Source organism: Myotis davidii, unplaced genomic scaffold (genome assembly GCF_000327345.1).
Source record: "Myotis davidii unplaced genomic scaffold, ASM32734v1 scaffold111, whole genome shotgun sequence".
NCBI classification, from domain to species: domain Eukaryota; kingdom Metazoa; phylum Chordata; class Mammalia; order Chiroptera; family Vespertilionidae; genus Myotis; species Myotis davidii.
Window position 1 is genome coordinate 1666246 of NW_006284347.1, and position 24916 is coordinate 1691161.

The 24916-nt window shown below is 40.5% G+C and overlaps 1 protein-coding gene across 1 annotated transcript in view; it reads left to right on the plus strand.

Moving 5' to 3' along the window:
• Positions 1-24916, plus strand: part of CACNA2D3 (calcium voltage-gated channel auxiliary subunit alpha2delta 3) — an 817122-nt gene that overhangs the window by 549981 nt on the left and 242225 nt on the right. Inside the window, exon 13 of the mRNA XM_006754680.2 lies at positions 16477-16494. Coding sequence (XP_006754743.1) covers positions 16477-16494 — 18 coding nt within the window. The remainder of the gene's footprint in view (positions 1-16476; positions 16495-24916) is intronic.

Below are 24916 nucleotides of genomic sequence, written 5' to 3' on the forward strand. Positions count from 1 at the left end.
CACACCCCAGATTTCTCTGGACTAACCAATAATAATCAAGGGAAGTGCACGCCATCACTATGACCACATCCTGTACCGACTCGCGCCTGGCCAATCAGCGGGTCCCACAGTCCCCTCTCCTGCCCTCACTCCACCCCCCTATATAACCCCCCGGTCCCGTCAGGCCTCGCTCTCTCTCGGCCACCGGGGCTTGCCGTTGCATCGGTGAGTGTGGCAGGGGAGCCAAACCTAGGTTTGAAATAAATGACTCTTTGCTTTTGCATCGGACTCGCTGGCTCCCTGGTGGGCTCTTGGGAACCTTGAAATCTGGGCACAACAATGTATCCGACTAACCCTTGCAATACCTGTTTTTAGGCTTTGTTAAACATGTATGGTGCATCTTTTACTCGAGGGCTAGTTTAGTTCTAATTCTAGACATGAACTTTTAGGGGTTCCTATTGAATGCCTTAGGTATTTAACAAGGTGATCTATACTGGCTGGTTGAAACTTGTAAGTTCCCAGCCATGTTTGAGGCCCAATAGAAATTTTTTTTTAGTTTACATCTTTATAACAGTTATCCCCTCCTCCCTCCTGTAATTGTGCTTTGCCCAGCCTCACCCTGTATATGTTCATTTTAATATTAAATTAAAAATTCAAGAGGCTCTCTCAGTAGATTTATGGATCTCTTTATCTATATAGCTTTCTCTCTCTGGTGTTCCACCTTGCAAATTAAAGCCATCCAGGCTTCAACTGTGATTCATTCTTTTTCAGTTCAGCACAAACCATGCTTTGCTTGGGCTCACCGGCCCTTCTCTAGGGTCTTATTAACAACTCCAGAGAGAGTATTGGAATGATCATGAGTCTAACCTCACTTTTTGTCTTTGTTTATAAAGCAAAGTCTGTGCTAATTGTTGACCAATATCAAAGGTGGGTTTTTTTTGTTTGTTTTTGTTTTTTGTCTAGATATCAAGTTGTTTGTGTCAGAAGGGCTAATCCAATACTAGTTATTCCATTGTGACCATAGTATGGAAAAATTAAAATATAAAATGATGATGATGATGATGATTAGTTTGTTTATCCTCAAGATTATCTAATGAAATTGTTCCATTTATTCATTTATATTCCACATTTAAAAATATGTTGGGTTTGAATTATTTTCACCAGATAATTATGCTTATCTTAAAAATTAAATTTTTAAAGAGAGTGAAAATTTATTGGATATGACATTGAGATAATTTTTATTTAAATATGATGCTATATTAAATCAAATTTTATTGTGTGATAGCTCTCTTTTTATGCTCTTTAAAAATATGTTTAACCATGGTACCTAACTTATGTATTCATTATCAGTGGTCTTATACTTTTATACTCTTATACTCGGGTCTTGGCATTTGGATTCCTCTAGTTTTTAAGTGAGAACTTCAGAAGCATATTGGCCTCTTTGAGGTTTGGACCCAAGTGTCACTGTTAAGACCTGACTTTCTTAACTAAGAGAAAAAGGTTACTCTGTTTTATGACTTAATTGTAAGTTAATCAAGACCATAAGAAAAATTCCAATGGAAATACACATGGACTTCAAAATTATAGGAACATGTGTTTGGCAAAATGTGCTTTAAGGATTGCCAGACCCCAGATTTGGGGGTTGGGGTGCAAAATGTAGTTTGAGAGATCAGCAGTCCCAGCATATTAATAGGCCTTCTTTTTTCTAGACATGACCAAAACAAGTCTGAAGTAGTAGAGAAATCACTGTGTCAGCAGGCTTGAGAGGAGGACAAAGTCCTCTCTTCCTCTGCTGGCAAGCAGACAACTTTATTTTTACTCTGTGTTCCCTTCATTATCCATGAATAGATTATTCTAAGTTTTTAGGAAAAGACCAGTTGGATTATTTGAATTGTTTATACTATTGGGTCAGAAAACAAGGTTTGGAGTCAGTCTCAGTTTTTCCATTTTTATAATATATACAGGTAATTGCATTTGACCCCTTCAGTTGTCATGAGAATTTCTCATAAGGATGCATTAGATCCCTTAGATCCTGGCCTGGCTCACAGTGAACACTCAGCGTGTGAAAGCTCTCATTGTTCGTAAATAGGCTCCCGTCTTGACTTGAACAATTCTTAGATGCAAAAAAGAGAACTAATATTCAACACATGGCTTTGGCATTTTTTTCTCTGTTCAGGTGAATATAAAGTAGATTTGCTGATGGGCCAAGGTGAAACAATATGTAAGAAAAGGAAATGTTCATAGAAAAGAACTCCTCTAAGACTAGAATCACAGAACTGGAAGTTTCCTGAAGGATCCCCCAATTGAAAACACTAACAGAGGATTGTATGTCACCCACACCTTCACCCTTGACTATTTATATAATGTGTTCACTCATGTGAGATACAGGCTTAATGAATGAAAGAACTACGTAGCCTTCTGCTTTTATTTCATAGTTTATTAAGTTTGTCATAGGAGACAGAAAAATGTCCAGGACCAAATTGACTCCAAGTTATAGAAATGAAGATGAAGTAGAGATACAGATTATCTACACTGAAATATGTAACAAAATATTTTTTCGGCCACTAAAAAATATAGCTCTGACATTGTGAGTGCGTGGAGTGTGTTTTGCCTTCATTTCTGGCCCCTTCAAATTTTTCCCAGGTTCTATGGTGTCTATATACACTTTCCATTGCAGATATGCAGGGTGACTTAAGATTCATTCATTTTACAATTAACAAAAGATATGTGTTGAGGGGAGGGTCTTTCTGGTCGACTTTCTTGGGGGTCCAATATTTCTGGTTAACTTGCTATATAGATTTCTTTGTGTCTCAACAGTTTGGCAGATCTGAAAATTCTCTCTTGAAGACATCTGTTGAGTGAAGTAATGGTTTCATTCCAGACTCTTGAGTTTTCATTATAGTTTTCCTCTGAGGGTTTTTTTTTATTAAAGTAAAGTTGACATACAATATTATATTAGTTTCAGGTGTACAACACAGTGATCTGACTTTTATATTCCCTACCATGTGATCACCACAGTAAGTCTAGTACCATCTGTCACCATACAAAGTTATTATGATAATACTATTCTTCCTTAGCTGTACATTACATACCCATGATCTATTTTTCTTAAACTGGAGGTGTGTACCTCTTATTCCCCTTCACCTTTTTCACCCATCCCTTCTCCTTCCTTCTGTTTGGCAACCATTACTTTGTTCTTTGTATCTATGAGTCTCTCTCTGTTTATTTTATTTAGGTTCCATATATAAGTAAAATCATATGGCATTTGTATTTCTCTGACTTATTTCACTTAGCACAATACCCTCTAGGTTCATCCATCTATGTTGTTGCATATGGCAAGATTTCATTCTATTTTATGGCTAAGGAATATTTTAGTGTGTTTATGTATCCATTCATCTATTGATCTTTGGATCATTGTGTTTTCATTTATCTTAAGATATTTTTATATCCTCCTTGATTTCATAGTTAGCCCATAGATTGTTTAGTATCATGTTTAGCTTTCTACGTATTTGTGGGTGTTTCTTTTTTTTCAGTTTTCTTGTAATTGATTTCTAGCATCATACTATTGTGATCAGAAAAGATGTTTGATATTATTTTAATATTCTTAAATTTACTGAGATTTGTTTTGTGGCCTATGTGTGTCTGCCCTGGAGAATATTCCTTGTGCATTTAATAAGAATGTGTTTTCTGGGTTTTGTTTTTTTTTTTGGTTGGAGTATTCTATAGACATGGATTAAGTTCATCTGATCTAATGTATCATTTAAGGATAATATTTCCTTATTGATATTCTACCTGGGTAATCTATTCATTTATGTAAGTACCATTAATATTTGTACTATAAATTTCTCCCTTTATGTCTTTTAATATTTGCTTTATGTATTTAAATACTCCTATGTTGGGTATGTAGGTGTTTACAAATGTTATATCCTCTTGCAGAATTTATCTTTTAATCATTATGTAATACCCTTTTTTGTCTCTCATTACAGTCTTTGTTTTAAAGTCTTTTTTGTCTGATATAAGTGTTTCTACTCCAGCTTTCTTTTTGTTTCCATTTGTATGAAATAAATTTTCCCATCTCATCCTTTTCAGTCTGTGTGTCTTTCAGTTAAACGTGAGTCTCTTTTAGGCAACATGTGCACAAGTCATGTTTTTTTATGCATCAATTTCCCCTATATGTTTTAATGGGAACATTTAGTCAATTTACAGTTACAGTAATTATTGATAGGTATATACTTTTGCCATTTTATTGTTTTCTGGTGGATTTTGTAGGTTTTCTCTGCTCTTTTATTCGCTTCGTCTTTTCTGTGCCTTTCTTTTTCTCTTACTCTATTCTCTTGTACATTAATGACTCTTTAGTGATATGCCTGGATTTCTTTCTCTTTATTTTTTTTGTATCCATTATAGGTTATAGGTTTGTGGTTACTATAAGAATCATATATGCACACCTATGTTTATAGTAGTCTATTTTTAAGTTGATGGTTGCTTAGATTTGAATGTAATCCAAAAGCAATACATATTTTTACTCAGACCCCCACACCATGTTGGATGTTTTGACAATGTATTTTACAGCTTGTGTGTGTGTATTCTTTATTATTGTACTTACACACATGAACCTACTATTTTAACCTTCATGCTAGCTTTTTAATTGATTAATCTTCTATTTTTAATAAAAGTTTGCCTTTACCAATGGGATTGTTTTTTTCCCTTATATTTTATTATTTTTAGTGGTGGCCTTTTTTTTCTACTTAAAAAGGAGTCCCTTAAACATTTATTATAATACTAGTTTAGTGGTAATGAACTCTTTTAGCTTTTACTTCTCTGAGAAATTTCTTTTCTCTTTTTAACATATTTTTATTGATTTCAGAGAGGAAGGGAGAGAGGTAGAAACACCAATGATGAGAGAGAATCATTGATAAGCTGCCTCCTGCACACCCCCTACTAGATTTCGAGCCCACAACCTGAGCATGTGCCCTTGACTGATGCTCTGTCCACTGAGCCAAACCAGCTAGAACTGAGAAATTCTTTATCCTTCCTTCAATTCTGAATGATAACCCTTCTGGTTAGAGCATTCTTGGTTGTAGATTTTATTCTTTTATCACCTGATAGTCTTATGGAGGGTTCCCTTATTTTAAACTAGCTTCTTCTCTCTTGCTGCTTTTAAGATTCTCTCTTTGTCTTCAACGTTTGGTATTTTAATTATGATGTGTCTTGGTATGGACCTCTTTGGATTTTCCTTGTTTAGAACTCTCTGTGCTTTTTTTAAATTTGGATGGCTGTTTTCTTCACCAGGTTAGGGAACTTTTCAAATAGGATTTTTGTCCCTTTCTCTCTTTCCTTTCCTCTGGTACCCTTATAATGTGAATTTTGTTATGCTTGCTGTTGTGGCAGAGTTCCTTTAGACTATTCTCATTTATTTTTATTCTTTTTCTTTTTTCTGTTCTGATTGGGTCATTACTACTACATTATCTAAAAGATTGCTGATCCATTCATTCTCCTGCATCATCTCATATGCTGCTGATTTCCTATAATGCATTTTTTTCCAGTTATTTTGTTCTTTAGTTCTGATTGTTTTTTTTGTTTTTTTTTTACATTTTCTATCTCTGTTGAAATTCTCACTAAATTCATGTATTCTCCTGAATTCATTGAGCATTTCTATAACCAGTTTTCATATTATTTTCTGGTAGATTGCTTATATTCATTTTTGTTTAGTTATTTCTCGGGAATTTTGTCCTGACCTTATTCCTTTTTCTCTTCATTTTGGCTGTCTCTCTATGTTTGTTTCTATGTATTAGGTAGATCTGCTATATCTCTCAGTCTTGAAAATATTGGCCTTCTGTAGGAGGCATCTGGTGGGTCTCAGTAGCACAATGCCCGGGGCTCACTAGAGCCAGGTGCCCCAGGCATGTCCCTTTTGTGGATTGTGTGTGTCCTCCTGTTATAGTAGAACTGCAATCACTGTTGGTGTTCCAGTGGGTGGGGCTGACCCTAGATGATCTGGTGTGTGGGGTTGTCTCTACAGAGAGAGGGAGTTGTTTTGGTGCCATTCAGGTCCCCTATCAGGTATGTTGGTTGTGGAGCTTCTTAGGTGGGGCTCTGCTGGGGGTCAAAGCTGGCTGGGGGGTGTTTCCAGTCTGGAGCTTCTTGGGAGGGGCTCTAGTATGGGCCAGTGCTGGCTTCCACTTGTTCTGGGTTTGGAGCAGCTTTAGAAAGGCTACTTAAGAACCAAGGAAGATTTCTGCTTATGCTGAGCTTGGAAAAGGCTGTAGTGTGAGCTGAGACCATCTGATGCTCATGCTGAGTTGGTACTACTTGAGAAAGCCTGTGGTGGGAATCAAGGTTGGCCGCTATATGTGGTGGGTCTGGAGTCACTTGAAAAATGCTATGGCTAGTGCAAGTGGGTTGGGTGGGGCTGGATCTCAGAGGAATGGCAGGGCAAGGTGAAGGGTGTTACCCAGGTTAATGGAGAAGGACAGATTTGGTGGCTGCCCACACTGGACCAGCCAAGTTGAAGGAGATCACAACAAAAGAAATAATGGTGCCAGCCGATGCTTCTGTCTACAGAGAGAGTTTCTGCTGATCCCTGCCCTTCCTCTGAGGGTTTTTTTATGCCTCCTTTGTGGGAGAGGGGAACTCATTCATCTATTTTGAAGGATTTCAAATTCTTTGGCTCACCATATCCCGTGGTAGGTCTTCCTTGGAGGGCCTTCTGGTCATTCCTGAATTTTCTGTTTCTCTGAGACTATGACAAGCCATATGTGCTCTCTGCTTTTAGATATCAAGGCCCATGTCTCTCCCAGGTGGCTTCAGATCCAGGTTGTGGGAGGCTGAAAGAAAGTACCAGTACCTTCCTCTGTCGCACCCCTGTTGGTACTTCTCTTACTACCTCCCTTTCCTCCCCCAACCTTCTCAGTAAAATGTCTCCTTATATGTCCCCGTGTTGGCTCCAAGTTCATAGTCTCAGAGGAATTACATGACATGCATAAATTATGAAACATTTTTGCAAATTAAGTTTTAATTAAAACCAGGAGCTTAGAGCATCCAACTGGAAGTAGTCACAATGTTGAAAAGTGACACTGGTAGGGTGGGAGTTCAGGAGAAGGTCTGAATGATTTTGTATCCTGTTCAGATATTTCCAAAATGAATCCTGCAGAAAAGAACTTCCTTCCCTATCAGATTCTCCTTAATGTAAACTGACCCCTGGACTGCCAAGTGAACTGATGTGGTTTCCAAGCAGGAAATACAAACGCATCCGGGGGGTTTTATCTGGACTTTGCCAAATTTCCTTTGATTCTACCAACCTGTGTTCTCTCAGGACCATGCGCTCCCCAATTCCAGGTAATTTTTTAGCAAGATGACCACCCAAAGTAAGGGTGAAGAATGACAATTTTAATTGGAAACTTACTTTTCCAATACAATGCAGAGTCCAAGCCTGATGAGAAATGACTTCTTATTTTGAGAATATTCAGAACATTATAGTGAGCAAAATGTCTAGGGTTTTCCTCCAGCCGATAGGCTTAGCTATATGTAATGTGAGAATTTTTCTGGTCTGCCCATTAATAATTCACATTTTCCAGCATCCCCCAAAATGTCTGCCATCAAGTGAGTAATTTATGCAGCCTTGCCTTTCATCCAGGCATGGCTCTACTGCAAAAACAACAACAAGAACAACAACACAACAGATTTTTTTTATCCAAAGTTAAGTTTGAAAAATCTGATCTTTAGTTATCAGTCCACTTCTTTTCTACTAAATAACATGAGGTAGCTACTCTGCAGTGGGCCAAGCAGTAGACTAGTTGTTCGGGAATTTTGAATGTGAGTATTCTCTCTGTCTGTAACTTATTTGGACCATGGAAAAGGCCCATCCATATAATCTATTTTTAAAAATTACTGGAAGAATTTTTAAAATAATAGTGCATAGTGTTGACTTAGGAGTGGAGAGATGAGAATTAGAAAGACAGAATTCTGGTCAGAGTATAAATTAAGGCAGATTTTCTTGAGGCATTTGGACTAAAATATAGAACGTCCTTTAACTAGTAATTCAACTCTTCAAAAAGTTGAGAATATATACAACAATTTCACTATATGGACATTTATTGCAAGGATGTTTATTACAGTGTCATTCATGTTAGTGACAAGGTGAATACAATTGAGATAGCTAATAACAAGGAATTCAATAAGTAATTTATTATATATTTAAATAATTGAATACTGCACAGTCATTTAACATGTTACCTGAGGTCAACAATAGATATTAGCATCACAGGTGGCATTAAATGTCTTCCTTGCCTATCTTTTATATCTAATTTTCTACAAGGAGCATGCATTGCTTGTGAGATTTTTCTTAAAGGAACACTTTAAAATAGCTGTGTGTTACAAATATATATATTATTTTTTAAACATATTGTTGGGAAAAATGAGTTAAAGTTTCATCTATACCCCAAACTAGATGTTGAGAAATCACTAATAAAATGTTTACAGAAGTGTTTTTCAAACTTTTTCATCTCATGGCACACATAAACTAATTACAAAAATTCTGTGGCACACCAAAAATTAAAATTTTTGCCCATCTGACAAAAAAAAAAAAGGTATAATTTTGACTCATTCACACCAGATGGCTATTGTTATGTTGGCTGTTGTCATTTTTTTTTATTTGACAATCTAAGTGAAAAGAGGTCAGTGCCTTGACTGAATAGTCAGGTATTGCATATGTTAAATATTCTTGTAGCACACCAGGTTGAAAATCGCTGGTCTATGGTCAGGTAAGATAATATCCGAACTGTCAAAAGCAAGACCATTTGGAATACATAGATACCATTCTCTCCCATGAGTCTTTCTAATGAGGCTTGAAGGACTTAGAGCAGTGGTTCTCAACCTTCCTAATGCCACAACCCTTTAATACAGTTCCTCATGTTGTGGTGACCCCCAACCATAAAATTATTTTTGTTGCTACTTCATAACTGTAATTTTGCTACTGTTATGAATCATAATGTAAATATCTGATATGCAGGATGTATTTAGGCGACCCCTGTGAAAGGCTCGTTTGACCCCCAAAGGGGTCGCGACCCACAGGTTGAGAACCTCTGACTTAGGGGATGTGGACAAAAATTTAAATATGGAATTGAATAATTTTAAAATAGAGAAGCCAGTTAAAATTATTTTCTTTTATTGACCCTGTTTTGTTCTCATCTTGCACTCTGAAAGTTGTCTGTCTCTGCCACTGCTTCCATCCTTTCCTCCGTCATTGGCATCACCATCCATGGCAAGGGGTTAATGGAAGTCATGAGACTCGGGCATGTATTGATCTCATTTAGTCCTCACACCAATCCCATGAAATGGTGTTGTTACTGTTATCTTCCAGGTGAGAAATTCAGAGCTCAGAGATATGTTGCTGCCCAAGTCAGTCCTCACAGCTAGGAAGTGGTAGAGTGGGATTTGAAACCTAGCCTACCAAACTCCAAGGCCCTCCCTTCTTTCATCCCTTCCTTCCCACTTCCTTTCCTTTTTTCCTCCCTTCCTTTTCCTTCCTTCTTTTCTTCCTACCTCCTTTTTTCTTGTCTTCTCTCTTTTTTAGTTTCTTTTCTTTCTCTCCCCAACCATTCTTCCTTCCTTCACATTTCCTTTCCTTTTCTCTTTTTCCTCTCTCCTTTGAACTAAATTCTTACCAAGGGCCAGATACAGCACGTGTCTAGTCCCTGGTGATAAACCTATGAATAAGAGATACAGCCCTTGGATGGATCTTAAGTTTTCAGGTGGGGAGGTAACAAATAAGATTACAGAATATACTAAATGCTAAGACAGGAATAAGCAAGACGATGTCATAGAAAAACAGTGGGGTTGATATAGGGCTCCTGTCAGAGGAGGTGCCATCAGAACTAAAATCTGATAGATGGGTAGGACTCAGTGAGGTGGGGTTGTGGTGGGAGAAGGTGTCAGGGAATTGACATGGTCAGGGGATGGAGCATCAGCCAATCAGAGAAAGCCACACAAAGGCTTTGAGGCAGCAAAGGAGGCTTGGGCACCAGGGCTGGGAAAGTAACAGGCTTATACTGCTAGATCATTCTGGATGCAATAAAGAGAAAGGACTGGAGGGAGGAATAAAAGTGAGGAGTCAGATGGGCAACAATGGTGGCTTGCTGTGTGATGGTGGGAGTGGATGGATGTGGGACAGAACCTATGCTGCAAAATCTCAGCTCATCGGAGACCTTCCCCTGCTTGGCCTAGTTTTTGGAGTTGGAGCCAATTAACAGAACTTCCTCTGATATATAGAGAAGTAGGGATTTTGTCCACATTGCTTAATGAAGAAGAATGGAAGATTATAAATGCAAACATGTACAAGAAAAAAAAAAAGAACACAAAGAACCTTTGCAGCAAGCAGGGATGTATTGCTCATTCATAAGGCCTGAGGCAAAGGGCCAGCTTTACAAATAGGATAAACATATGTAGGCCAGGCTTTTTTTGTTTTACACAGTTGGCAAGAAAATACTTTGTTTCCCATTTGGTCTTTACATATTTTATAGTGAAATGTGTTGTTTTGATCAATAGATCTTTAATTGGAGTTTATTTTTAAAAAGGAGCCCACTCAATTCCAGAACTTGGTTGAGCAAAAGAGCAATGCGTGTCCTCTCAGTTGTCCCCATGGCTCTGTGTACAACTCTGAGATAGAAACGAAGTATATGACGAAAGTTAAAACAAAGCACTCCCTTCCCTGCTGGAAGCGCTGTCTCTTTCTGAGACACCTTTGTATAGTTTTGGGGACTCAGAGAGTGCTCCCATCTCCTTCTACTCACCTGCAGCCCCCCACAGTCCTTCCAGCCGCCTCAGCATACTGACCTGGAGCCAGAGGAGTCCTCCACGATGCAGTTCCTGGATGTGGGCTCTCACTGCTCTCCCTTGGTGGCCTTGTCTGCTACTTACAGGGCTCACACTGCCTGCCATACACCTCTGCCTGCAGTTCTCAGAAACATCTTAAAATTGCCAGTTTTATACAGAGCTGAACTTGGTATATTTTCCCTCAGATACGCTTGCCCCATAGTTTTTCTCCCCTCAGTAAATAGCTGTTTCATTTTTTGCATTTACCTGGCCCACATACCTTGGACACATCCTTGATGTCTCTCCTCTCGGTTATCATCCAGTCCATCATCTCTACGCTCAAATAGACAGAGACCTCTGCCTGCCACCTGCACCACCAGCACCCTGGTCCATCATCTCTCATCTAGATTACTTAAAAGCCTTTTCACTATTCTGCCTTCTCAAATCCTTTCTTTGCTACTTTCTGGCTCTGTGACCTTACAGTTGTAACTTCTGCAAAACTGTGATAATAATAGAACTTGCCTAATAAGGTTCCTTTGTGTTTTCAATAAATTAATATAGGTAAAGGACTTAGGATGTCGCATAACATGTGATGGCTATTATAATTGGCTGCCATTTCTACTATACTCAACATCCTAGTGTGTGGTTTCCACCCTCAAGATAACCTTATAGTTCAGAATGGCTACTAGGATGCCAGCCATCATATCTCCCTTCCTGGCAGCAGGCTGGAGGAAATCCTTTTATTTACATCATTTGGAAAAGCCATATCTATGGATATCTCATTGGCCATGTCTGAATCACTTAGCCACACCAAGCTCTAGTAGAGTCATTTAGCTGAGCCTGGCTGAAAGTTGGGTTTCTGTCACCCCCCCCCAAAAAAAAGGGGGACAGAATGGCAGTTATTGCAATTGGTAGTAACTATGCTATGAATAGGATGAGCATGGTATTATGAGGGCATATGATATGTGAGGTCAGACAAGGCTTCTCTGTGACAATGACAACTGACCAGAGGAGTGGAGGTCTTTGCTAGGCAAGGGAGGTGGGGGGGAGGGAGGGTCCCAGGAGGAGGAGAGAACATGTGTCCCTGTCTGTGACAGGAGAGGGCAAGGTGAATATTTAGGCTACACCATACATCCTATGTTACATGCTGAGAGAACTGATAGTCTGGATTCTCCGTCCTCCATCCAGACTCTCCCATAAGAGGTGGTGCCAGGATTACTCACTGCACCTTTCTCACACGGGAGATGCCCAGATGCAATGGCCTGAGAGGTTCCCCAAAGGCTTCAGGGCATAGCCTGGTGCTAGCACCCTTGGTCTACATGAGAAGCAGCATCTTGATCCTGACGGTTAAAGCAGAGGTAGGCTGCAGATAGACTTGACTTTGGCCCTTTGCGCAAGCATCTCCTGGCTGGGTGAACTTGTACTTAGCCATTCTAAATACATTTGACCATTCAGCAACACAGGGGTCCTGAGTGTTAACCCCAAAGTGCCCCACCCCTGCATAGTCAACAATCTGCATATAACTTTTGATTCTCCTTTCAGCCTACTGTCAACCAGAGCCTTACCGATAACATAAAATTTCAAGTAACACATTTTATTTTGTGTATGTTTTATGTATTACATCTTGGTATTTTTGCAAAGAAGTAAGCTAGGTAAAATAAAATGTTATTAATAAATCATAAAGAAGAAAAAGTAACCTTTTCTGTGCAAAAAACATGAATAAGTGGACCCATGCAGTTTAAACCTATGTTGTTCAAAGGTCAAATGTATTATCCATTTCATCATTTATAAACTGAGGATGATGCTAATATTTAACCCAGAGGTCCGCTGTGAGTACCAGCATTGCTCAAAATAGTAAAGCACTTAGCCAAATGCCTGGTCCATTGAGAATATTCACTGAAGAGTGGCCATTTCTATTATTCCTGTCACCTTCCTCTTCATCACTTTCCTCTCCTTCCTTCTCTCTTGAATGACACATTCTCAGTCTTTCCATGTTCAAACATGAAGTGCCACATGAATACATCCTGCACCCAGCTTTCCTCTAGGGATGTGCAAGCTGACAGCACACCATGACTTCTTTCTTTCCTCACCCTTCCTTGCAAAAAGTGACTGGAGGGTGTATACAGTTGGGTATAGAATCATCTAATCTGGGGCCATTTGACTTGGAAGGAACCCGAAGTTGCCTGTACAGACCGTTTTGTAGTGAGTGAGGAAACAGACCCAGAGAGGTGAAACTTGCGTAGGCAGTGCCTGACAAGGTGGCCTTAAAGAAGAAGAGGCCTTTGTGGAAGAGAAGTTGCCTCCCCTTAGGCCCCATGGTGATGGGGAATTTCCCATGCGGGTTTTATGCACATCCATGGGTTGGTGAGACAATCCGAACATATACAGAAGCCTGTGCCAGGCATATGGGAGTCCAAGCGTTTCGTATCTATGCTTGTGGCAGAAATATCTGTTTTCTTCTTGAAAGCCATCTGCTTGGGTTATCGACATGGTGTGTGGGGGTGCAGTGGGCTGTGGCATCCAGGCGATTACCTCAATTATCTTTCTCTGGCATCCAGCCTGGGTATACCCTGGTAATAAAGTGCCTTCTTTAACAGGTGAACACCAGTCACAGGCACAGCTTAGAGAACTTCATGGAGACTTACATGCAAGCCAGATATCCTTCTCATGCCCTCATGGAGCTCGTGACCTCGTGGGAGAGAGACATGAAACAAATAATTACATAAAAATTATAGATGTGCTCAGACCTTCCGAGATCATCATGTCCAGGAATATGTTTTGCTTTTCTTCATTTTTTAGCCCACAACAGACATTGCTAATTGGTTGTTACATTCTTTCTAACAAAACTCAGACATAACTTCAGAATCCTTCTCAACATGTGAGAAGGTTGATCTCCTCCAGACAGCCATTACTAATCAGTCAGACTTGGCCCTCAAGACAACACCTACGGGCCATCCAAGATCTGGCCCGTTTCCCAGCCCTCCCTCCACCATTGCTTTTTACAGAACAGCACCTTGGCCAATGGCTGGAAGGCATGGGCCACAAGATTCCAGCCAGAGGCAAAGGCAGACCCAGTGTCCGGGGCCTGGCTCCCAGCTGGGGGCCCTGCATACTGCGTGTGCATGCTGAGTGAACGGTATGTCCTCCAGGGCCGACTCCTAAGCAGTAGCATCTGTGGCTTCCAGTGATCCAATCTGAATTTGTTATGTTCTATTCCGAGGCTCTTTCTCAGTGGTCCGACCTGTTTAGGGCATCGCAAGCTGTAATTTATGTTATTTAAAAGCTCTGATAGGAAAGCTGCTCTTTGTTCTCATGAGCTATTTCTCGAGGAAAATATATGCTTTGTGGAAAGTTTGAGGGCAGCCGTAAGCAGAGGACATCACCACAGAGGTTTGGTCTCTCATTTTCCTCCCCAGGATTTCTTCCCATATGCTCAACCGAGTGAGGCAAAAAGTGGTGTTTTCTGCTCTGTGAAGATCAGACTCCCAGAAAGAGAGCAAGAAAGAGAGGGAAGTCTCCTTCCAGAGAGGCCTGTCAAGTCCAGCAGTTTGCACAGGGCTTAACTTTGGTATTTATTTTATAGCTCGTCAAACATTTCTAATTCTCACGGCCCCCCGTGCATTTCATATGACATAGCTGTGATTCAGCGCAAATGCTTTCCTAAGGAAACACACATTCATCATTCCCCTAATGTTCGCGTTTCCAAGATTTCTTTTCCGTTGTGTGAAAAGATGTTTAATATTTAAGAGACTTTTCTTTAAATGATTCCTCATTTTAAGCTCGATTTCTCACCTCTCCATACATTTTTTTTCCCGACTGCTTGAGAAGCACTGCAAGAACTCGTGAACTTCCTTTTGCATAGTCACAGCCATAACTGGGAGGAAAGAATCCAAAAAGCACGCTGGTATTCCTGTCTTCTTAAACTGGAAGACCTTTCTGGATAAAGTTGCTTGAAAAATATGTGTTGGAGAGGTTGAGGTCTGCCCTTCGTGGGCATTCTTCCGCCTCCTGGAGAAGTCTGTGAGACCTGAGGCATCTTGTTGGTCTGGATTTATCTTTCTGCCTTCTGCTGGGCTCCTCTACAGGGTCAGGGCTGTAGGGTGGGTTCAAGAAAGCCCTGGTCTTAGTTCTTCCAAAGGCAAAAAGAATGAGGGGAAAGAAGATGCAAATGGGGGTCCTAGGAGGTCTGGCTTAGTTGTCTTGCATCTCCTCATATTTCTGATGTTATAAACATTAGAGGCCCAACTGGTGTGGCTCAGTGATTGGTTGTTGACCCAGGAACCAAGAGATCATGGTTTGATTTCCGGTCAGGGCACATGCCTGGGTTTTGGACTGGATCCCCAGAAGGAGGTGTGCAGGAGGCAGCCGATCAATGATTTTCTCTCATCATTAATGTTTCTATCTCTCTATCCCTCTCCCTTCCTCTCTCTCTCTCAAAATCAATAATAATAAAGAACCATATTGAATTCTAGAGACAGGAAAGTCTGTGGTCACAATTTTCAAGTGTTTGTGGCCTTTGTTAATGTAGGAGTTGCTTTGAATTTGTGTGTTTTAAAGACAGGCAATCCAGCTTTATAATTTATTATCTATGGGACATTGTATAATTAGATAACTTCTATTTCCATTATATTTTTCATTTGTAAAATGGGGATAATATGAGTACCTAGTATTGAGTTGCTATGATTTTATTTGATAATATAAAGAAAGGGCTTAATACAGTGCCTGATGATGAGTTCATAGGCAATAAATGTTAATCTCTAAGAAAGAAGTTTGTCTTAAAAATGAATTCTTCAATTTGGTATTTATATGCAGATAACACTAATTCCACTCCAGATTAGAAAAATGCTTTTTAAAACACTGTGTACTATAATGTCACAAATACTGTGGCATTAAGCCTGATAGTGTCAATGTAGAAAAATAGACAATAGCATCTTGTAAATGTTCATCTTTCTGCACGTTTATGACTTCAGTTCCTTGCCTGTGCCATTGGGAAAGCGATTATGCCAGATATTATGCATTGATTGACTGCCTTTTTGTTGTTCTAAGATTTTCAGCTTTACTTCAAAAGCACAAATTCTTGTGCATGCTTCCTTAACCACCAATAAAGGGAATGGTTAATGTGCCACAAAGCAAGAAAATGGGCTTTCAAAGCATAACCTACTTCTAACGGTCTTACCTTTATGTACAACAGGGTTTCTCAACTTTGGTACAATCAACATTTGGCCCAGATTAATTCGAAGCCCTGATCTGTAACCACTAGAGACCAATAGCTCTTGCTCCCTCCCCTCTGCCAACCATAAATGTGTCTGGTGAGCCCTCCTCCAGTGGGAACTGATGGCTACAAGAAGAAGGAATTGGGTCTTGAAAGTGTGTGTGTTTTGGGCTACTGGACAGAATCTCATGTCCAGCTTTGCAGGGAGGTTACCAAACTGCCTAGGCATGGTGATTCCCAAAATGCCTGCTCACAGACTATCTGTTGACACTACAGATTCAGAGAGCAGATGCAATAATCAGCACTGAAGCTTTATTTTGGGAAATGACTTGGCTTTAGTTTTATTTTCCTCTTTTTCTCCCAATTATGGTCTTTTCATTTGCCAATGCAGCTGAACAAAGTTTTACAGTTAATCTTCACTTCTTATATAATGATTGCTATTTTTCTTTTTGTTTTGTTTTCCCCTTATTTTTCAGCTCCCTCAGGCACAAAAGGTAAACTCTTTTCCATCGCATTCCAGTCATCCCCAGAGCTCACGAGCTGTGCATGCCCTCCATGGTCTTGTGCGCTCAGCACTGTTCGTGACCAGTGAAATGGTTTTCCTCTTACAACTTCAGCAGCCTGGAGTTGGACAGGAGCAAAAAGGCCAACTGAGTCAGCTGTCCCCTGTCTCCCTGCCAAGTTAGTCCCACCAAAGAACCCTATAGTGGCCAGTGGTCTGGGGGCAAATCTCTGCCCATTTTGCTAAGAATTCTCAAATAATAGGTCAAGGGTAAAGTTTGGCACATTCCTTCAAGCATCGAATTCCAGATCTCCCCTGGGGTACTTTCCTAGAGAGACAGATCATGTGAATAATTAGTAAGGCCCAGTGATCAAGTTTAGATTCTGGGCTCTGAAGCCAAATCTCTGCAAATTCCCCTTGGGTTTTACTGGCTGCAAACCCCAAACTCCTTCTCTTGTCTCATCACCCATACCACCCAGAGAACATTAGAACAGAGTTCTTACCAATGGCCAGACCCTTTCACTGGTCCTCATTGTCTGTCTGAGATGACCTGGATCCACCATCTAGAATGTTCTCTGTCCAGAAAGATTCCATGTGGTTGCAGTGCTGGCTTTGCTGTTTCGTCCCCATGGCATGTCATTGTATCCTAAGGACAATTATGGCAGAAAACATATCACATGATGCCTGCTTCCTTGTTCTTGTCTATTTCACAAACCTGAGCAAGATTTCCAGGAGATACAGTGATTTCTGGGGGCCAAGTGGAGGATGGTTTTGTTTCAGGAGTTGAGGAAGGGTGCCAGTCTGAAATTTCAGCAGTGCCTCCCTGACTCTCCAGTTTGGAGCAGAGATAATTTGGTTTCCCCTCATTGAGAGAGATGGCACAACTGCTCTACAAAAGACAGTCTGTTCAGACCATATGGACAACCAGAGGCCTAGAAATCATTACACAATTGCTCAAATGTATTTGAGTATTTAAACAAGGCGAGACATGCTAGCGTGTGACTTGGCTTGTGGTGATGTTTGATTACACTCCAGTGCCATCACAAAAGGACTGAACACTTCATTAAAAGTTAAAAGTATTTGAGTAGAGCAACCACTTCCAGGATAAATATATGGTCAGAATTCCAGAGTATCTGGAAGGCTTAGCATCTTTGATAGGTCACGCTTTCTTAATTGCCCACATTTGAAATTTCTTTGTAAAGAGATTTAATAAATTCAGTGCCTAAAAGTGGACTGGCCCCAACTTACTGGCATTTGTTCATCAACTCTCCACTGATCCATATACAAAAGGATTCTGTTGTAGAAGATTCCTCATGAATTTGAATTGCCATCAGCCATGGGAGTTTAAACAAAGTTCAAAACAAACCAACGCAGGATATGGTAAGAACAGTTGTTGCTGGGGCATCTGATTCTTCAACAGCACTTAGTCCACTGAACTCTTTCTTCTGTTGTCATTTGTTGATTCACATCCCATGCCCTGTGAAGGGAAGCACGTTATTGTGATCATAGAAAGTTCAGAATCAAGGAAGATGCCCAGTGACTTCCCTGTCTCCAAAAGATGCTGGGCCACCCAAGGGCCTTGTTCTGCAGCCCTATATAACATGAAATAGCTTTTCCTCCCATCCCTCACCTACGAATTGTCTTCTCTGTTACAATAATATTAAAAATTATTAAGAACCCGGCATGAAATGGTTTCAGAACACTTTGGTGTAGTTTTTGAGCAGTTCAGCTCTTTGGAGGAGATGGAATATAAACCTCTGGGTATCTGGGCTGGAAGGAGAGGGCCATTGACTGGAGGCCCACTGCGGAAGGAAGGCATCCTCCTTCAGGACCACCAGTATCCACTGGTCGTGTCTGAGCATCCTGGCCCCTGACACCCTCCTTTTCCCTCCCCACGGTTACCTCAGTGACACTTGCAGAGTCCTTTAGTGGAAAGATGAGGTTCTTACAAGCATCAATTCCCCTCACATAGGTTGTCTTGCACTTACCCAGCAAAGAAAGATGGTGGGCTCCATTCCCACCTTCATTCACTTGTGACCATGAGCAAGTAACGTAAGCTCTCTAAGCCTTAGGATTCTTGTTTATTTAACAGGAATGAGACTAACTTTGCAGTTCGGTTTTGAGAGTTATTTCTCTCACTTGTGCCTAGCACAGAGCTTGACATATGCTGGACACTCACAAAATTTAGAGTTCCTGTGACTATTTGCTTGTCAAAGGATGCTCTAGAGCAGGTCGAGAGAACAGTCGTATGTGATGGCGGGGGGTGGGGGGGGGTCTGGGACCTCTGCAGTGTTCTGTGGTTCTGACTCAAGCCTGATGATAATCAGGAGATGAGAAAAGAGGACAGAAGGTACGTCGGACTCCTCCTGTTTTGTTAGAAACTCTGTGTATTACCCGACTGCTCTCTTTACATGAGTCAGAAAGACATGCTGATTGGGTTTGACACCCCACAAAACAAAGCAAATGCTTCAAAAGACAATTGTTTTGAGGGATTTCTCCCAAACGTTTTCGACATTACCTGTAGATTTCACCCATCCGTGGACATGATTATAATGAGCCCTTCCAAACCCAGGAGTTTGTTGTTCTGGGGTAAGAGGGAGGCACCTCCCGCTGCTTCATCTTTGGCCTGCTTCTCACACAAGGTCATGAGTGCATAGATTGGACCATATGATGTCTGCATTTGTGCCATCTTGTATCATCTGCAACTGTTTTCTCTATAAATATTTTAAATTGTTATGTCTCTATAAATATTTTAAATTGTTATGTCTCTTATTTTAATCTCTTTGCTGATCTGCAACTAAAACTGTCCTATTTGGGTGTCCTTCATACATGTAGCAGCCACTAATGAATATTGTCTATAGTTATGGTTTTCATGAGTTTAATATTTTGAGGGTCTTTCAAAACTTATCTCCTAGCCCTTTATGACTCTTTTCTGGGATAATAGTTTGCAAACAAATGGTTTTGTTTTGGCTTTTCCTGTGATTCTCAAGCACCTCTAAGGTCATTTATGGACCATGAATTTCAACCCTTTCTATAACCCAAATGTTGACAAAGCTGATCAATGTTAAATGTTTTAACCAAATACATACGCAGTATCCTGAAATGTTGGTTAAAAATCATGCAGTGTGCAGACCCAATGCCTTCAGGCCATCACAGATCTATCCCTTTTGGTGGAAATTAAACAGCTTTCTCCAGTGTATTGATTGCCCTTTGATTCAATAATGAAAAAAAACATCCATATGTGAGAAAGATTTGCCCCTTTTTTTTTTACATGGTACTTCTTGACTTCAACAAAAATATCTAGACAATCCCATTTTATTATAATAATATAGCAGAATTACCTGAGCCATTGCAAATGCATATTCAATAGTCATACGTCGGGGTCAGGGCAGGGGTGTGAGCCTTAAAAGTGTGGTTTTGAACTCTATATCCAGTAGTTTGCTTTCCTCCATTTCTGTCATTTGTGACTTGTTTCTTTGTCTCCGCATTTTTTATGCTTCCCTGTGTTGATAGAGTGGCTTTCTGTGCTAGGTGTCCTATAGGGTCCAGTCGCCCAGTTTCCCCAATTACCTTCATTCAAGTAGATTCTGTCCGTAGGAACTAAATTCACTCAGTGGTTAACTTAATCACTATAGAGTGGGGCCTTGCATACTGAAAGGCAAAAATACTCATCAGCTTTTTATGTGGGTTAATTTTTCCACACACTGGTACCCCTTGCCTTCATTGTGTGCTGTTTTCACATGCTTTTGGAGTTTGTCAAAGACAGTTTCTTGGAGGTTTTGAAGGTGCTTTATGTGTTGCTGGCCTGGTATTAGTTAATATCAGCCTGGGAATTCTGAGCAGGCACAGCGGTCTTCTCAAAACCAGAGTTAAAGGCAACCACACTTCTAATCCTGTTCTGAAAAGCAATTGATGCATCCAGGGCCTCACAGTGTGGCCAAGGATCCTGCTTAATAGCCCAGCTGCCTGTTTTGTTTCCTGTTAGGAAAAGCTTAACTTGCTTCTTGAACAAACACAGCAGGGTTCAAGATCTGTTGTTCTGCGCCTGCTGGGATAGTCTGTGCTGTTTAGCTTGTAGGAGGACTCCGGAGTGCATAAATTAGCTTCCTAAATGGAAGTCGATTTTTAGTTTTTCTTTCAGGATGGAACTGTTTTATTAATTTCCACCCTTCAGTGCAAATGGGATCCTGAGTCCATTTCTTTGTTTCCTTGTTTATATTAAATCTAGAGGAGTAACTGGAAACACTCATTAATCTAAAGTTTTCTTCCCTTTTTATTCTCTCTCCCTCTCCTTCCCTTGTTCTTTAGGTGTAAACTTGTATGAGCAGAATTTGGCCTGCCCTTATCTCAGTGTAATCAGATTTCAGCAATTGTGAGGCATTATTTATCATTCTTGGCCTCGTTTAACTTCTATACTTTGCAATGTTGAATTAACCGTCATTGAAAATAGAACATTGAAAGTGCAACGCTGCTGTTTTCATAGAACTGAAGGTCTAGTGATGTTAGCATTTCTCTGCAGTTAGAGACCCAGAAAAGTCGATGTAAATGAAGTGCAAGACTGAGGTGATAACTGTTTACATTTGGTTCTGGTTTAGGACTCATTTGTTTTTAACCTTCACTTGTGTGTAAACTATTACATCTTGTTGTGTGAACCCTGTTTTCTGCCTTATCGTGTACCTTTTTATAGGAACACATACAGGCATGTTTTATGTGTTCTCAAGCTGGGGCTGCTAAGCTTGACGAGATTCTGAGTCTGGAAGATGCTTCTTCCTGTGATTCTTAAGCACTTCTAAGATCATTTATGGACCGTGAATTTCAACCCTTTACATAACCCAAATATTGACACACCTGACTAATGTTAAATGTTTTCACCAAATACATAGGCAGCGGTGGGCTGCAGCTTCTGTGGATGGGCATGGGAACTGGAAGCCAGAGTAAGTCCAGTCCTCAGCTCTTCCTGTGGCCAGTCGGAGTTACAGCATGGTGCTCAACCATACAATGATCACAGAACCAAGCACATTGTCCTCGGCTGTGGTTCTGTATGAGTGTGTCTGTGATAGTCCAGACAAGCTGCTCTGCCATTGAGGTAGTAAGTGAGCTTTGCAAGTTTCTTACCCATGTGAGCGTGGGCCGCGTGGCCCTGTCCAGCTCTGTGTTTGAGACCATAAATAAATGAGTGTAAGACCCTCTGGCTCAGATGTATGGCTTCCCGATGGTGGGATGGCCGGCAGACAGCACACAGGGGCCAGCTGAAGCCCATGGGCCGATGGGAACCATGAGCTCTCTGTGGAGGCAGGATACTGTTTGCATGTCTTATTTAAAATAAAGAATGTGTTAATTTTAAACAACCTCATAATGTATGTCTACTTGTATGTATGTAAAATATTCAAGTTTTACCCTATTTTTATACATATTTGACTTTTTGTTACACTTATATACTATTTTGTAACAGGGAAAACAGCAAAGAAATAACAGAGATTCAATTTCATTATGAAAAATATTTTTTTTAGGTTTTACACTGTTAACAATGAAAACTAGTTTTAAAATGTCTTCAAGAAAACATTGCTAGTACATATGAAGAATGTTCATACTTACATGCTTTGACCCAATAATTCTTTTTTGGAGAATCTTACCTAAATTGGTCAGTGATTTACAAGTTTATTTATAACGAGGAAAAGAAGAGCCAACATACCCAGCAATAGGAAAGTGGTGGCAAAAGTTACTGCAGTTCTGAGAGATAGTATATTAGGAAGCAACTACAAAATTATGGGCCTAGAGGAGATTTAATGATTTGCCTGTCCTACTCACACCTGATTGGAGAGCTGGCTAGAAGGAAAGGCAACCTTGGGCTTAAAACTGAGGAAAATGGAGCTGGTGAGAACAGTATTGCCCACAATGGTATTTGGAGAGTGCGGTCACTGCATGATATACTGCATGGTATAGCCCTCTGTGCTGTGCTTACATGGCAGAACGGGCTAGTCCACCCTCGTGACAGAGTCAGGAGAGCCCAGCAGTCTGAGGCCAATGCCAGGGTCGGCTGGAGGTGGAGGAGAGGCCCAACCTGCCAGCTGTCCCTGGTAACCTGGCCCAGATGCTATCATGATTAGCCCTGGTGTTCTCATGTTCATCATGGGGCAAAAACATCTCTCTTGCAGGCCTCTCCTGAGAGGGAGGCACGTGAACAGGCAGCCAGGGCCATCCACAGCCAGTGCTCAGCTCGAGGCTGTGCTGGCTGTGGCAGGTAGTGATGCTAATAGGCTTATACCTTGCTTATTAGAGAGAAATGGATAAAAATCAAGCAGAAATTGTTTGAAAACACTGATATAACCTGGTGTTCTTAGAAAAAAATAACTAGTTATTTGTGAAGATAAAAACCCAGTGCTTTGTAGTCCCAGGCTTAATTTTTAGTGTCTTAGGAATTCAGAGTCTTTTCTCAAAAAATCTCATTTGTTTAAAATATGTGAATGTTTTCTACTATTTCTTTAAATCAAGCAAAACCAAGAAATATGAGTCTCTTGAGGAGTTAAAGCAATCAAAACTACTCATAACATTGCTAAAATGAAACTGCCTTTTCTTTAGAAAGTCAAAGAAATATCCGAATAAAAGCAGTGGGATTTTTTTTAAAAAAAATGTTTATTTACAATTGTTCTTACATCTCAAAATAAATGTATACATCCTTCTTCCTTTTATAATGGAAGGAAGGCAGAAGATTGAGAGAAGATACTTCAAAAAAGTCCAGATTACTTGTGTGACATCAAAAGTCAGAATAACCAATGTTAAGTTCTGGGGAAGTCTTGAGGAAGACAGCCCAGGACAGGCCATGTTTTGATTCCCTTGCTTCTGGATGTAGTCCTATAGGTCATTCTTACCCCAAGGTGACCTTGAACTCAAACTTGTGTTGCCATTTTGGGGTCTCCTCTGTATTTATTGATAGATTTAGAGCACCTGTATCTGTCACATGACATCCTAGATACATTTCCAGAAGAAAGTATACGCATCTACACTTTATTGTTCAAGACGCTGGAGGAGAACATCATTTAAAGGACAACTGCAGGAGCTCCAGTAGCGCAATCGGTTAGCGCGCGGTACTTATAAAGGACAACTGCATGGAATACCTCAATGAAGGAAAGAGCGACGCAACCCAGAACATGTGATCCTGAGTCAAGAATGCATGTTTTTCTGACTTCATTACTATATTTTCATTAATTCAGAAGAAACAGAATAGCATTCCCACACAGGGCCGATCAGAGTCAATACAAGTCCAAGACTAACTTGACGACCAAATCGATGCAAAATGGAAATCTAAGTCAAGTCTATATCAAATATCAAATCAATGTCAAATCACCACCAGTAATTTTTGTCAGAATTTATAGGTCCTCACAGGAGGGGCTTTTCTGTGTGGCAGATGGAGTAGGTAAACAGCATGAGTGACTCAGGTGTAGCTTCTCATTTCTTTACCTTTTTTGGCATAATTTTTTGGATAGGAACAATTTTTATTTTCACCAGCAGAATCCGTTTACCTGTTATTATCTCTGCACGTTTTCACTGGGAACTTGGTCATTTTAATGAAGCAGTTTTTCTTCCTAAACTCATCCACATATTTCTTGGTCTGGTTCAGTGCCTGATCCTTTTTCCAGTCACATTATTTGTTGGTCAGACCCCTAATTAATGGATATATCTTCATTACAAACGCAAATGTAGCCCAGTGCCATGAGGCCTGGAGGGATGGCTCTGTGTGAGCCTCCAGACGTCTCATGCCAAAGGATTCAACTGAAATGACCCTCCGGGTAAATTGAAGCAGTTGAGCAATCATGCATAGCAACACTACCAAGAAGTTCAAAAACAGAGAGTTAGATGTTTATCCCTTCAAATTAACTAGACGGATTTTGTAAAAAACCCAACCCTAGTTTCACGAGGTAGAAAAATGTCAGGCAAGGGACTGATGCCATGGTATGGATTTTCTTTTTCCAGAAATGACTCACTAAATCGAACCACTTGCTGAATCACGAGCCCTTTGTGTATGGATGGGACCCACACGCATTTGCCCAGACCTGGGACACAGGAGATGATTCGGAGCTGGTGCTTCTGAAGCATCTCTCCCTTCTTCCGTGACCCTCTCCCTCCCCAGCGATGTGCTTCCCAATGTGCATCCTTCCCACTTCCTTTACTCTTGGCAATTACAACTCCCACCTCCCCAGCTGCTTTCTAAAGCCATGATGTTCAATCATGGGATAAAGGAAAAATACTATTCTATATTGTTTATGTAATTTGAATGGAGAGGTGAACTTCTCTCCCCAACCCTAGAAAGTTCCTTGTGAGATGAATTGCACTTGACAGATATGCCAGGCACTGTACTATGGCATTTCACATCTATAATTCTACTTTATCCTCCCAAGAACTCGGGGGGGGGGGGG